The sequence below is a fragment of the Pongo abelii genome, chromosome 6 (genome assembly GCF_028885655.2).
Source record: "Pongo abelii isolate AG06213 chromosome 6, NHGRI_mPonAbe1-v2.0_pri, whole genome shotgun sequence".
NCBI classification, from domain to species: domain Eukaryota; kingdom Metazoa; phylum Chordata; class Mammalia; order Primates; family Hominidae; genus Pongo; species Pongo abelii.
In genome coordinates, this window is record NC_071991.2 from 2,778,634 (window position 1) to 2,793,848 (window position 15,215).

General features: G+C 50.5%; 2 protein-coding genes across 7 annotated transcripts in view; one reads left to right on the forward strand and one right to left on the reverse strand.

Moving 5' to 3' along the window:
- Positions 1 to 14,677, forward strand: part of AMZ1 (archaelysin family metallopeptidase 1) — a 50,449-nt gene extending 35,772 nt beyond the window's left edge. For 2 of the 4 annotated variants that reach the window (XM_063725895.1, XM_063725891.1), the window contains one exon: positions 404 to 3,017. In XM_063725895.1, coding sequence (XP_063581965.1) covers positions 404 to 522 — 119 coding nt within the window. In that variant the 3' untranslated portion in view covers positions 523 to 3,017. Of the gene's footprint in view, positions 1 to 403; positions 3,018 to 14,352 lie in introns of those variants that run through there. The other 2 variants (XM_063725893.1, XM_063725892.1) reach the window with 2 other exon arrangements.
- The window catches only part of GNA12 (G protein subunit alpha 12), a 124,677-nt gene continuing 113,953 nt past the window's right edge, over positions 4,492 to 15,215 (reverse strand). For 2 of the 3 annotated variants that reach the window (XM_024241225.3, XM_054545583.2), the window contains exons 3-4: positions 9,372 to 9,422; positions 4,492 to 7,684 (exon numbers count right to left, since the gene is read on the reverse strand). In XM_024241225.3, coding sequence (XP_024096993.2) covers positions 7,115 to 7,684; positions 9,372 to 9,422 — 621 coding nt within the window. In that variant the 3' untranslated portion in view covers positions 4,492 to 7,114. 3 annotated transcript variants of the gene reach the window in all.

Genomic DNA, 15,215 nt, shown 5'->3' on the forward strand with positions numbered 1-15,215 from the left:
TGGGCCAATTTTTTGTATTTTTAGTAGAGACGGGGGTCTCACCATCTTGGCCAGGCTGGTCTTGAACTCCCGACCTCGTGATCCACCCGCCTCAGCCTCCCTAAGTGCTGGGATTACAGGCATGAGCCACCGCGCCCGGCCACTTCTGGTTGGATTTTAACAGATGAGCTGCACAGTCCAAGCCAGCTGGGGCTCACCAATGCCGGACAAGGCCAGACCTGCGACCTGTTGAGAAGATGTGGTCCTCCAGGAAAGCTCTACCTCAATGACAAATAGGCGGGGTTACGTTCATTTGGGTGAAACGCGTCAGCTTTTAAAATCACAGGATGAAGTGAATTCATTGTTAATTAAAGGGTGCCAAGGTGACAGGCCTGGAACAAGAGCCCTTCATTTTCACCAACAGGACCAGGCGAGAGAAGGGAAGCCCTTCCACCCACCACGGCCCTCCGTGCCTCTCCACACCCTCCCACCCCACCCACGAGGGCCAGGCTGTGTGTCGACCCAGCAGGGAACTCAGGCTGATGTGGGACCCCACGGTAACCTCACCTGTGTCCCGCTTTGGTTCATGTTACACACACACATCCGAAAGAAAACCAAAGGATGAAAATGACCTCCTGGAACCTGCTCAAAAAAAAAAAAGCACTTAAGTTTGGGGTGGAGCTAAGTTTCCACTACTGTGAAGTCGGCCACTGAGCCCCATTTCCAACATGACTCCCAGCAAATCACCATCAGCCAGGTGCCGAGGCTGCCGGGCTCGTGAGAGTCTCACAATGACATTGTCCGGGAAAGATTTCCAAACGTCAGGGTTAAGTGTGGGAGCAATTCTCGTCCCCGCCACACCCGGATCTGCCAGGACAGAGAAGCCGGTACCCCAGCAGGTGGTCTGCTTTTCTGCACAGGAGCACTGTGGTTTATTTCTGAGTTCCACCCACTTCCTACCCCTCACCGCACACAGACACTGACTTCTAGCAGCATCCACCAGGCCGGGGTATCTGGAACTCCCTCACTTCTAGGGACCTCCTGTTCCCCCTCCTGCTGGGTTCTGGGAGCGCGCCCTGTGAATGGGAAATTCAAACACTGAGAAAAGCTTATCTCCCAGGGACTAGTTGAGTGGGATATGGGCTAGGCAAGGCCCAAGCATGGCTGTTCTGGGCCCTCAGGTCCTCCGGGCTCACGGGCTGGAGCCATGGCCATGGCCTGCTGTCAGCAGAACCACGCCACGCCGGCATCTCCTTGAAGGGGCTGCCCTGGGCCCGCAGTACCAGATGGACACAGCCGCGCGAGGGGAGGGGCGAAGGATGCTTCCAGGGAGCAGTGTCCTGTGTCTGAAGTGAGCTTCCACCCGAGGAGATGCCAATACTGCAGCCCAGAAATCCAATGCATCTATTTCAATATGGCGCCCTGAACACCGCAAATAACCTGCCTCCGAGTTTCAGAAGGTTCTGGAGGGAGAGATGGAGCAGCGAGTGAATGAGAAGCCGTAAGGGCAGGTCTCGGTGACCTGAACGCTTTCCTCCAGACAGCGTGCGAGACAGGCCATGAACCTGGGATCTGGAGGCAGGAGCAGCACGTCCACACCCTGTGGGCTCCACTCCCAGAGCTCAGTTACTCCTGAAAACCGCAGACTCTGCCTCTCTGCCGCCGTTGAGGCCTGCTCAAAAGGCGGCTTCAGCTCCTTTCTTGTGAAACCTAACGCTTTTCTCTTCCAGGTCCAACACAACGCCTCACAAAACAATCACGAGATTGAAAGGCTGATGTCAGTGAACCATCCCCTTCCAGGGCACGCGGTGCCAGACCCTCCCCTGGTGCCTCTGTATACAGGCGTCCAGCCCGCCTGCTGCAGTCACCCCACCGACTCTCAGGCCTGGACCAGCTCCCCTGAACACCAAGGCTTCAAGGAAACACCAGGATCCCATATTGCAGGACCATCTCTCCCCGGGGCTGCTGTGCAAATTAAGCAAGTCTTAAAGTGGCCTGTCCTCTTCAAAGCAAAGCCTCCTGAATTTCAAGCAATCATTTCAGAAAGAGGCTACTAAGCACATGTGATGCACCTTACAGAGAAATGGCACCAAGAGATTTGGAAAGGCTGCACGCGCGTGATGAAAGATTAGCAAGGATTTCATCTCTGGCCTTAAATCACCAAAGAAAATCCACCATCCCCGCACTTCTCGAGGCAGGTTGCTGGCCACAGTGAGAAGACCTGGTGGCGCGTTATATGGTGAAATACAATCCTCACCACACTAAACATGGATGTCCCCAAACCTGGAAGGAACCTTCCAGCTGGCCTCTTCAGTGACTGTCAACCCTGGCTGACATCAGAACCGCCTGGGACATGGAGAAACCTCTATGTATGAGTTGGTGTCTCAGGCCTGGCGGCTCAGCACACTGCCTGGGTGAGAGCTCCTCAGGTGATTCGACTGTGTCCCCAGGACAGAGAGCCACTACATCATCCAGTGTGGAGACGTGAGGACATCCAGGCTCCCAGAGCTCAGCCTACAGTCAGAGCTCAGCCTACAGTCAGAGCTCAGCCTACAGTCAGAGCACACTGTGTGCTCAGGGCAGGTGTTTTTCTGGCGCACTCTCTGCCTTTCCCACTTGTGGTCAGTTCAAGCCCCCACCGGCCACACAACGGGCTAATGGTGCTGAGTGGCATCCCCACTCCTCTTTCCAGAAAGCTGCTTGTTTGGGCAAGAAGAGAGATGCCCCGTGATGCCGAAGAGCAAGTTACGGCGGAGGCCTGAGCATGAGAACTCTGGTCACATCATGCCGAGGACCGGATGGTGCCCATGCTTCCTGTGAGTGGTCTCTTCGCTTTCTGGCTGGAACGATAACCCCAGGGGTTGCGAGGACAGAACCTCCACCTGCCATCCCCATGGGCACTGCTGGTCTCCAGAGCACGTCAAGGTCCTTCCCCTCCCAGCTTCTGATCTTGGAAAGCGAGGCCTCTTACGCTCACATGCATGTGTTTAGGTGTATATGCTGCCATGCTTTAAAAATAAAGAGTGTTTTGAATAAAAGCCTCTGGAACACAACTTTATTATTTTTTTTTTGGAGACAGAGTCTCACTCTGTCACCAGGCTGGAGTGCAGTGGCATGATCTCAGCTCACGGCAACCTCCGCCTCCCGGGTTCAAGCGATTCTCCTGCCTCTGCTTTCTGAGTAGCTGGGACTACAGGCACGTGCCACCACACCCAGCTAATTTTTGTATTTTTAGTAGAGTCGGGGTTTCACCATGTTGGCCAGGATGGTCTCGATCTCTTGACCTTGTGATCCACCCGCCTTGGCCTCTCAAAGTGCTGGGATTACAGGCATGAGCCACCGTGCCCGGCCATCTTCATTTATTTTTAAGATGGGGTCTTTGCTCTTGCCCAGGGTGGAGTGCAGAGTGCGATCACAGCTCACTGTAGCCTCAAGCTCCTGGGCTCAAACGATCCTTCTGCCTCAGCCTCCCAAGTAGCTGGCACTACAGGCACGCACACCATGCCCAGTTGATTTTATCTGTAAAGATGGGGTCTCTTGTGGCCTGGGTTGCTCAAACTCCTGCACTCAAGCAGTTCTCCCACCTTGGCCTCCCAAAGTGCTGGGATTATAGATGTGAGCCACACCTGTATTACTTACAATGGTTCTCCTACATGCCAGGCTTTGTTTGGTATGTGGAAATAAAAACTGTGATGAATAAATAATAAACCACCTTCAAATAAAATTAGGATTAGAGCTGGGTGTGGTGTAATCCCAGCACTTTGGGAGGCTGAGGTGGGCGGATCACGAGGTCAGGAGATAGAGACCATCCTGGCCAACATGGTGAAACCCTGTCTCTACTAAAAATACAAAAAATTAGCTGGGTGTGGTGGCGGGCGCCTGTAGACCCAGCTACTCGAGAGGCTGAGGCTGAAGAATCGCTTGAACCCAGGAGGGGGAGGGAGACTCCGTCTCCAAAAAAAAAAAAAAAAAAAATTAGGATTAGAGTGATCTGCTCCGAATTCTGGGGACTGAAAAATGAATTTAGTGTTAGTTTTGAATACTGGCAAAATTTTATATTAAGCAAAGAAAGACTAAATTTATTTTAATAAACATTCAGAGGCTGAGGGTAGCCAAATTTTCAAGCCAGACCCTCCCAATGTTAATACACTGTGCAAAGCTTACGCCATGAACAACTGACCTGGACCACTACCATTCCAATGGGAGCCTCTACCTTACAATACCAGGTTAGATGTCTGTTCCCAGAACCCCCAAGTTAGTTACAACTAATAATCTTCTTTCAAGAGTTTTTTTTTTTTTTTCAATCTTGGAGTTAATAATCTGACTCATTTTTCTTTTATCAAAGAAGTAGGAAAATTACAATAAGAATTCTAGAGATCTCTATAAATTACAGACCTATGACTCAAAATCCTTGAAACAATTTCTCTACAAACAGAAGAGTTAAAAATAGATTTCAGTAAAAACCCTGTATGCGTTCTTATGTGTAAACAATACAGCTATGAGGAACATGTCTTATTTTGAGGAACTTTATTGTTACATTTTTGCAATAATTGAGGCACAACTACCTCCTGCTTTTCCAACATCTTAATAAAAAAGACAATAAGGATTAACAGTGAAATTAAAATTAAAAAATACAAAAGCCTAAGGTTCTGGAGACAAAACTGACTAGAGTCTATGTGTAGCAAAGTTGTGAATGACAGTTTAGCCTTGCAGAGTTTCCTTCTTCTCCAATTACAATGTGTTACAGAATTTGGAAGGGGGTGTCTTTAAAAACGTTCTAATTCACCCCGGTCATGAGGAGGAGGAGGAAGTCCAGCTCAGCAAGGCCAAGTGCCTCGGCCAGGGCAGTGGGGTCAGCGCTGAGCAGGTCAAGAGCTCGGGCCCGGGGCCATCCCATCGCACTTTCTATTGAGTTAAACGGACCCCGCAACATCTCCTTCCTCTTATGCTTCCGGTTTGAAAGTGACGAGTAAATATGTCAGGCTGTTTAAAGGAAAACAAGCACTCACTGACAAGGCTGGACTACTCAGGAAGGTGTTTCAAACAACTCCCCTGCTACGCCAATCACAGCGCTGCTGTCGCCAACAGCGCCACGAAGAGGCTCTCCCCGTTGACGGAGGATCTGCTTGCACTTCCCCTGGGCTCTGGATTCTAACACACACAGGAGAGACAGCGAAAGCTGACCCAGGAGGCAAACAAAGCTCACCACGCTCTGGACCAGGCTGCGCGTCACTGTTGCAGACTGCAAATGTGACCTGAGACCATCCCGAGGGCCCCACCAAGAGTTCTCTTCGTCCTTTAAAACGTGGTCATCGGCACTCATCTCCGGTCACATCCGTGAGGTCTGTGAAGAACCACAGAAGCAGTACAAAAACAGCAACTTCTTTATCCAGCCAAAAAAGGAGCCACAAGCCCAGCGAACACTGACGCACAGCCTCGAGCACTGCAAGAGAGAGTTCCATGCTGTCTCCTGATGAGAACGCTGTGCTAACAGGGTGACCCAGAGGCGGGTTTCCCCTTCCCTCTTCTGCTTCTACATCTGCCCCAAGGGCTTGTGTTTATCGGGTTTGCAGAAAACAAGCCAAGGGTGAGCTGCAGAGGGGCTCAGGGTCAGGGGCAGCACGGCCTTGAGACAAGGGCCCTGGGATGTGTGACTGAGCCACAGCAACATTCGGGTGCCAATTAAGAAGAAGCTTTTCATTTTCTTGTAAATGCTAGGACACATCCCCAAACACACTAGGCAGGACTTCTCAGTAGAGTGATACACAGAGGGGACCAGCTTGGAATGCAATGTATTTTAAACACAGTGAAAGCCACCTGGCAGGTAGCTGGACAAGTGAGCTGGGCCCAGGACTGGCCAGCTCGTATCAACATTCACAGGCTTCCGCAGGCTCCCCCAGGACAGCGGCATCCGAGAGTGTTTACTTGTTGTGCAAGCACAGTCATACAAGCGAGGGGCCTCGATGAGAATCAGACTTAGGGGAGAGCTGTGAACAGGCACGGCTGTCCAAAGGCACTGGTGGAGCGGCAGTTTGGAGAAACTCAAGATTCCTCCAGCGTCTGTGGGCTTCCCGAAAGGTCAGCTGTTAGCTCGCCAAGCAGCTGGGGCATTAACAAAAGCTCTGCTAGTGGCCTTGCCGGCTTTCTGAAGCCCCAGAAGAGGAATGTTTCTGAAAGAAGGAAACGCTATGTGCTGCCAACTGTGTGTGAGCAGATGGCTTGCAGGAAGATGGGAGAGCCATCTGCGAGGGGACCTGGTTTCTGTGTCTTTGCCGTTGGGTTGGGCGGCGGGTGGCTAAGGGGAGAAGAGCACCGCTGTGTGTGCACGGACGGAGCAGCAGTCACCGTGGGCATCCTGTCTCACTCCGTGTTGTGCTGCTGGAAATCGGACAGGGTGGGAAGGGCTGAGCCTGCTGTAGGGGCGTAAGGTGAATCCACACCTGCAGAGCTCCCCAGCCCGTCCTCAGAGCTGGGAAGGGATCCCGGGCACAGCTCCTCAGCTTCATCTGAGAGGCTTGGACTAGGGGGTCTTAGGAAATCGGCACGGGAGTTTGAAAAGGCAACGTGCTCCCTTTGGGAGGTGGCCTTCAGACACTGCGGCTGGGGCTGCAGGGCCGGGCTCAGGCACTGAGTTTAGCAGCATCGGCGTGCACCGGATCTCTACAAGCTACCGTTAGGCAAAGCTTTCAGGTTAGTCTGTCTCAGGGAAGACTTGCGAGTTAGAAAAGCCGTCTGCAAGGCCAGCTGGTTTTTGTGTTTCTGTCATTAAAGACAGAGCGTGTGTGTACACACATACACACACACACGATCCTCAATTAAATTGTGTCAGAAAAAGAGGAACATTTCTGTAAAAGCAAAGCAAGCTGTGTGATTAGGTGTTCCGTATTCACAATATCATCACTCGGATTTTCAGTAGTTTCACTTGCCCCCAGGATTCAGTAGCTAACGTGACAGTTTCCATGTCCTTTTGCCTAGAGCTCGCTGGCTGGCTGGTCTGACGGCATTCCTGAGCCAGGTATTCCAGGGCACGGATCCGAGAAACCCACTCAAGGACCACACAGACAATACACACCCAAGAGTCTGACCCACAGCCGTGGAGGCTGCTCAAGGACGACAAAGCCTGGGGCTTCCTCGCTCACTGCAGCATGATGTCCTTCAGGTTCTCCTGCAGGATGGTGTCTTTCACAGCATGGAACACGAAGCGGACGTTCTCGGTGTCGATGGCGGTGGTGAAGTGGTGGAAGAGCGGCTTGCTGCGGTTCCGTCTCTTCCTGTCGAAGCACTGGACCAGGTAGCGCTGGACGTCCTCCAGCCTGTGCGGGTCGCCCCTGAAGTCCGGGAAGTGCTTCTTGATGCTCACGGTCTTCACCTTCTCCACCAGGAGGTCCATCTTGTTGAGGAAGAGAATGATGGAGACGTTGAAGAAGAGCTTGTTGTTGACGATGGTCTCGAAGATGTTCATGGACTCCACCAGCCGGTTGGTGCGCCTGTCCTCCATGAGGACCTGGTCGTACTCGCTGGAAGAGACCATGAACAGGATGGACGTGATCCCGTCGAAGCACTGGAACCACTTCTGGCGCTGGGACCGCTGGCCGCCCACATCTACCATCTTAAAGGGGATCTTCTTAATAACGAAGTCATGCTCCACAATTCCCTTGGTGGCTTTCCTAGCCAGCAGGATGTCTTGCTTACTAGGAAAGTAATTCTGTAAAATACAGGATGAGGCAGAAATTTAGGGGGAGGAAGAAAGAACAAAAGAAAATAAAAACAAAAAGATAAGAAGGAAAGAGACTGACTTTTGCAAGAGGTTGAACCAGAAACCAAAAGCAAATTTCATTTATAAAATTATCAACTGGCCGTGAAACAGAAAGAATCAAATACTTCATTTCAAAACGAACGGAGGCTCACCAGTCTGAGGACGAATGCTCAGAACACTCGTGGGCAGGCCCAGTGCAAAACCACATCCATTTTCTTCTCCAGAGGAAATTTACCATCTTTTTTGTTTCCATACCAGAGATACCTTTTTATTTTTCTAACTCCTAAAGCTTATAGCTTCCAAAACCTTACTGTGAATTAATTTAGGTTTTGTAATGTGATGTAAATTCAATCTGCAATACACTTAACGTTATTCTTAGAAAATTCTTTAAGTCTTTAGCAACACACAGGCAACCATACTCTTCACCCACTTTGACTTTGCACTATTAATAATCCTCCAGGCCAGGCATGGTGGCTCACACCTATAATACCGGTGCTTTGGGAAGTGGGAGGAATACCTTGAGCCCAGAAGTTCAAGAACAGCCTGGGCAACATAGTAAAACCCCACATTTACAAGAAGTAAAAACATTAGCTGGGTGTGGTACCGCATGCTATAGTCCCAGCTACTTGGGAGGCCGAGACAGGAGGATCACTTGAACCTAGGAGGTTGAGGCTACAATGAGTTACGATCGTGCCATTGCACTCCAGCTTGGGTGACAGAGTGAGACCCTGTCTCAAAAAATTGAAAAACAAAACAAACCAACAAAACATCTCCCGTGATGAGTGCACACACCACTCAGGCAGCTTCTCACCAAAACACCAAACAGGGACATGATCACGCTTCGATCTAGAGGTCTGACTACCACCCACAGGGTGTGCAGGGGACAGAGAAACATCTTCAATAACACTGCAGGGGTGGAAGAGCAAAGTCCACATGGTAAGAAACCCTACAGGATAAATAATCCAGTTATTCCAATAAACAAATTGAAAGAAAAAAAGGAGAGACATACAGATTAACACTTAAGTGATCCTGACCAATGGCAATGCATGACCTTATTAGGTTGTTGATTCAAACTCTGCTAAAACAAAGCAAAATCAACATGAAAACATTAATGAAACAACAGGGAAAATCTCAAAACTGACTAGGATGACATTACGGAATTACTGCCAATTTTTCAGGAACCATACGGTATTGTGGTTGTGATTTTTCGTCTCGTCTTTTTGAGGTACACTCTAAAATATTCTCTGCATTTGCTCCTGGAGGCTGGGGGAGGGCTGCTGAAACAAGACTGGTAATCAGTGATAACTGCCACACCTGGGGTTTCATTAGACTATTTGTTTTTGAGTATGTTTGAATTTTCCGTGAGATAAAGTTAAAAGAAGTCCTCCTTTCACTCATGAACTCCTCTGTCTCCTTTATGGTGATCTGGGCAAAGGTAGTGTCCTCCCCTCCCCACCGAGACGGAGCCCAGATCTAAGTGAGAGCGTGCCATTACAGTACTATTTGTGGTAATGTGATAGAACAAGCTCGGCCTGTCAGTCCAGCCAAAGCCCTCACAACGTGGACTGCTTTGGTCTCTGGACACGTGTTTTCTAACCCTGGAGCCCAGCTTCTTCAGGTGGGCGTGCTTACTCACCAGCTGGCCGATCCGGTCCAAGTTGTCCAGGAAGTACTTCACCGATTCCCCCTGTCAAGAAGGAAGAATATTCACAGCTCAGTCTGGATCGAGGAATCCTGATGTGGCCAATACAAGAACTGAACAGGGTAAGAGCAGTGGCATTTCGCCTCTGTGTGAATGGGAAAGCAAAGGAAAAAGGCGAAGAATGTCCGTCTGTTTTCTAAAATAAAAAAACTACCATTAAAGAAAATTTTTAATGCAGGTTCTTTAGCTCCAACCCCAAGGTTCAAATTCTGGCTGTTTTTCAATTTTCCCTGCTGGGTTTTGGTGCGTGGTGGGATGCCGGCCCCTCTGATGGGGGACTCTCTCTTTCCAGACATGAAGGCTGGCCCACTCCTGGCCATGCGGCCAGCAAAGGACAGGCTAGAATAGGATTTTAGATTTCGGCTCCTGGGTACAGTCTTGCTTCTGTCGAAGACGGCCCAAGGGACCCAAGACATTGTCCTTAAAGACAGAAGATCCTGACGAGAAGGAGCATCTGGCAAAACATCTTCCAGTTTCTAGAAGGAGTCCATTATTCCTTCCCACATTTTTATGACCTGATTTATAGTAGCAAACACAAGGGAATCTTCCATTTGAATTGTGGTGGTGGAATGACGGCCAGTCTTCTCCTGCCTGGACCAATCATCGATACAATCTGAGACGTGTTCCATAGTGGGAAGGGCCCTGCGGAATCACCCAGGACCCCGTTTCAGGAAGCGCTGAGCCGCTAAACGCGAGGCTCACACGGGGCACGGGAGGAGCCGGGAGAGTGCAACCGCCGACCACAGAGCAGTCCGCACGTGAACAAGCACGCACTGAGTCCCTTCAAAGGTAGCATGTTAAAAACCAATTCTACCACTTTCTATAAGATTCCACTTTGAACCCTGCTCTAAAGACAGACACCAGCAGGCGGGGTCAAGGCTTCCAGGCTGCCCTGACATCAGGGCTTGTGGGAAGAGCAGTCACTTTCTGCGTTCTCATGGAAGTGTACAGGGGCAAGGTCATGCACATGTGGCGAGCAGACGCAGGAGAATTTTAAGGAGAGAAGGCCATCAGAACCGACTACGTGATGGTGCTGAAGCTTGTGACGTTGTAAGGGATGGAGAAAGGCGGCCAGCACCTGCTCAGTCTATCTCTTTCTCCTCTGTCCGAGACAGACTGAGGGGAGAAAGCAGAGAGGAAGCTCCTTCAGGGAGGAGCCCACCTTCCTACTTTAGAATGAAGGCCTCTGGATGTTTTCAAATCGAGTGTTTTGTTTGAGGGGACAGAAACACACATCTCCCCATCCCAGCACTGCCTGTGCTGAGCGAGCACACCTCCTCCTCCTCTGTTTCAGGACGGGGCGAGCACGAGTGCCTCGTGACCACTGGCTCTCCAGAGCCCCAGGCAGAGGCCCAGCTCTACAGCAGGGAAGGCATCAGGAGTGCCAGGGTGAAGGTACCCCAAGCGCCCGGCACGACTGACCTCTCATGCCTGCTCGCTCTCTTCCTCACCAAGCCCCCGTGATGTGGGAAGCCAGTGTGAGGCCGGTGGGACAGCCGCCTTCCTGTGGCTGTGGCAAGTCCCCCTGGTCCTCTGCACATCGTGCCTCCTTCTACACCCTGACAGGAAGCAGCTGGGAGAAGCTGCTGGCCGCACTCACTCCCCTGATTTACAAGTTCCTTCCTCAGCGCCTTTCTCTCCTGCCTCCTCCTGCTCTCCTGCCCTCACCTGGGCCTTGGGAGGTGCCACACAAGCCCAAGAAGCATCAGGATACTGTCCCTCCCTCTCCTGTGGCCGCGGGTTCTCCCAGGGAGCTGGGAGTGGCAGCAGCTCACAGCCCGAGCCACCCTTGCCCGTTTCTAGGCAGGTGGTGGCACCAGGCACGAAGGAAGCAGAGGCAGTTCTCCTGCAGGGTTCTAGCTGGGTCAGGCATGGAGAGTCACAGTGGCACAGGTGCCCTGGCCAGTGCTCTTATCACCACAGGACACAAAGCCCTGGACGCATGTGCTCTACCCAGATAGTACGGACGCAACGGGAAAAGCACCACAGAGGACACAATCAGGACGAGCTAGACGGGAAGCAGGAAACAGGAGGGACGTTTCCCTCAGTGTGAATCTAAACACCACTTGAGTCTGAAATCAGTCCCCCAACTGCACTTTACAACACAGATTATATGAAAACACTTATATGAAAACATCTTCACTGCTGCTTTCTCTATGATGACTGAATGCGGATGGCTCATTTAACTCATCACAGCATTTGTATCACTACTTGGAATGCACGTAACTTATCTGTGACTCTCAGCCATCTTGCATGATTGGCGGAGGAGAGAAGTCAAATCTAGTTTCATGTCAGGGCGGCCTCATCTCGAGAAACAGCCCAGGGGGTCCGTGGGAAAGCTGCCACTGAACTGTAAGGTGCCAGGGACCGTGCCACAAGCTCTCTAATGGGGGCTGGAGGGGAGGGAAGAAGGGGACACAGAGCAACCCTGTGCGATCCAGAACGCTGTCACTCACATCCGCACTCTTGCTGTCCCTGAGGTTTGGTGCACTGCGGTTCACCACCAGAGACTGGACAATGCAACTGCTGATTGGGCACGCAGCCCACGGGACGATCGTTTGCAACAGACTCCTCAAATCTCACAGCAGCAGCTCATTAAAAGGGCCAGGTTTACAATCCCATGCATTTTCAACACTAGGAGAATTCAGTCATTTCTTCAGAGAAAAAGCATGTGGCAGAGACTGAGATGTCCACATGAAATTAACTGCTTGGTGGTTTTATAAAGAGGCACTGTGCCTGCCAAGATAAGCCCAGAGTCCTCTCGATGGCTGCTGCGGTCACGCGATCTAGAAACACGAGTGGATCCAAAGTGGGCTCTCAGGACTCTCCCTGGTGTGAAAAACCTACACCGCTCAAGATTAACACAAACTTGGACTTGTGGATTAAACGAAATGAATTTCATTAGGCTGGGGCCAGTGGCCACTGAGCACACACCTGACAGGGGCCTGTCCCCTGCCTCAACTGTCCCACGAATGTGTCTGTCCTCTCACAAGCAGCAGAAGGGATGAACCTGAGCAGGGGCTGGTGGGCAGCGAAAGAGGGGTTGTCTGTTTCAAGCAGCAGGAGCAGGTTGATTTGGGGCCTGTGCACCTGTGCTGGGCACAGCCGGGCAGATGTGACGTCGTGACACTGGGCAGGACCTAGGCCAACACACGCCCATGAGGAGACCGCCTTTCTGCAGAGGCCTGCAGCCTTCAGTAGTTTCTGGAAGCACCTGTCACCCACACCTCTGGTGGGAGAACGACACATGCTCGGCTCGCTGCTGCTCAGAGCTCCGTCAGCGCTGTCAGGCAGGCCTTGCAGCAGCCTCGCCCGTCATCTCTGTCTCTGCACACAGCAAGCTGCCCCTTCACAGACCCCTGCTGGCCTCACACACTTCCTTCAGCTAATTTAGGACCACGAGAAAAGAGCCTCAAATCTTTCAATCCTGTATAGGACCAGACCCTTGAGATCAGTACGTGAGGGGCTGACTCTGCTTCCCTCTTGTTCTCTGCTCCTAATTGGGGCCTTTCTACCCACATGCTTGGTTCAGTTCCTGCCTGTCAATGTCACAGACTGACAGGGTGTGCATGAAAGACAGCCTGTGTGTGGGTTCCACTGGGGAGTGAGAGGAAAAGGTAACCGTGGATTGGTCTAAGATATAAGGGTCGAGGTAGGGAGAGATCAAGGACCAAGAGAGTGGTTACAAAGAAAACAAACACCAACTTCCAGCTCCTGGCCAGAGGGCCTTTTAGTTTTAAACCCTATCTGCCCATTCAGGAGCTATCTCACAGTTTTTTTTTGTTTTGTTTTGTTTTGTTTTGTTTTTTGAGATAGAGTCTCGCCCTGTTGCCCCGGCTGGGTGCAGTGGTGTGATCTTGGCTCACTGCAACCTCTGCCTCCTGGGTTCAAGTAATTCTCCTGCCTTAGCCTACCGAGTAGTTGGGACTACAGGCGTGCACTACCACACCCAGCTAACTTTTGTATTTTTAGTAGAGACGGGGTTTCACTAGGTTGACCAGGCTGGTCTTGAACTCCTGACCTCAGGTGATCCACCCACCTCAGCCTCCCAGAGGGCTGGGATTACAGGCGTAAGCCACCGCGCCCAGCCCTGTCTTACAGTTTCTGCACTTAGTGAGGTTAACTCTAAAATCCTGAAACGGTGTCATTCACACTGTGACTGAAAACAGGGCTTGTCAATGGTGAGCTAGAGGATTCCAAAATCTAGTTCACTCACTTCAACATAACAAATAACAAAGACAAATTTTTAAAATTGCTGTATATGAAAAGTAACAGCAAACTACGCCAAAGGCCCAGGTTTTCAATTTCATTACTTAATAAATAAATATTAAAGTTAGCATATGATTTCCACTGAATAGAGATGCTAGCCAAAAAACAGAGAATCTTTCAAAATGCTTTTAAAATTATTATCTAGTTCCCCAAAAGAAATCCTCATTTTGAACTCAGGCTTTGCTCAGTGAACACCTATGACATCTCACGAGGCTGGCGTGAGATTAAATGATATCACAGCTGTGAAAGTATTCTGGAAAAGAGATACAGCACCACATTCATATACTTTATAAAAATGAAGCTTTTCAAGTTTTAACTTGGGTACCTATGAATTGTTTGTTGCTAATTTATCATCCCCAAATATTAGGTAAGAGGGCCAGGCGTGGTGGCTCACAGTAACCTCAGCATGTTGGGAGGCTGAGGCAATCACTTGAGGTCAGGAGTTCGAGACAAGCCTAGCCAACATGGTGAAACCCCGTCTGTACTAAAAATACAAAAACAGAGTGAGGCTCCATCTAAAAAAAAAAAAAAAAAATTAGGTAACAGATTCACTTGCAGAAATACAAAGTGACGCAGGCACAAGGCTGTCACTGCAGCGAATGTCTAGTAGGAGAAGCTGGCTGAATAAACTGCAATCTCCACGCAGGTGGGGGCTGTGCGCCGGCGAAGGGGAAGAGCTCCGTGGCTGGAAGGAGGTTTCCGATACCCACTGCCAAAGGAAAAGCACAAGGCACAAAACAACGCAGAGTATCTTCCTTTTATGTAAGAAATGGCGGGAGACTAAAACCCATATTCTACTTGCTTATATTTGGAAAAGGAAATGTGGATACGCCAGCAGCAGATAAAAATTACTTCTAGAGAGGGAGGGAATGGGGGATGGGACAGAGACAGGAGCAGCCCTCTCTGAGTATGTCTGACTTTGGAACCATGGTAACATCTTCCATAATTAAAAAAAAAAATTAAATAAAAAACCAACTCCTCAAAATTGAACCCAAATTAAAGCAAATGAACCTAACAGGATACCAAGGTTAGAGGCAGAACCCAGAATTCTGGCCGCCTCCTGTTTTTTTTTTTGCCAGAATGTGAAAGTACAGAGGAGCTGGCCCCTGACTCTGGCCATGCTTTGGCCCCCTTGCCCTGTGTGTGGCCTTGTGGCTGTGCCTGTGGACACCTCGTCTCTAAGCCTGGCAAACAGCCACCCCTCGGTCACAGCAGGAAGAGCTGCACAGGGTCCTTGGCCCTGGAGCAGCCTCTACAACTGTAAGCTCAGGCTCCGCGGGGTGTGTCTTGGCGTGTGCAGAAGTGCCGTCACGGGGGTGCCACGCTGGGCCCCTAAAGCACCAGCCCCCTTGCCTGGGTTCTTCCTTTTTCATTAGGTAAGATCTACATAATAGAAAATTCACCATTTTGACATGAACCATTCAATGGCATTTACTACCTTCAAAATGTTGTACAGCCACCACTTCTACAGCCTATCAGCCATCACTCCCAGTGCCCTGGCCCAGACCC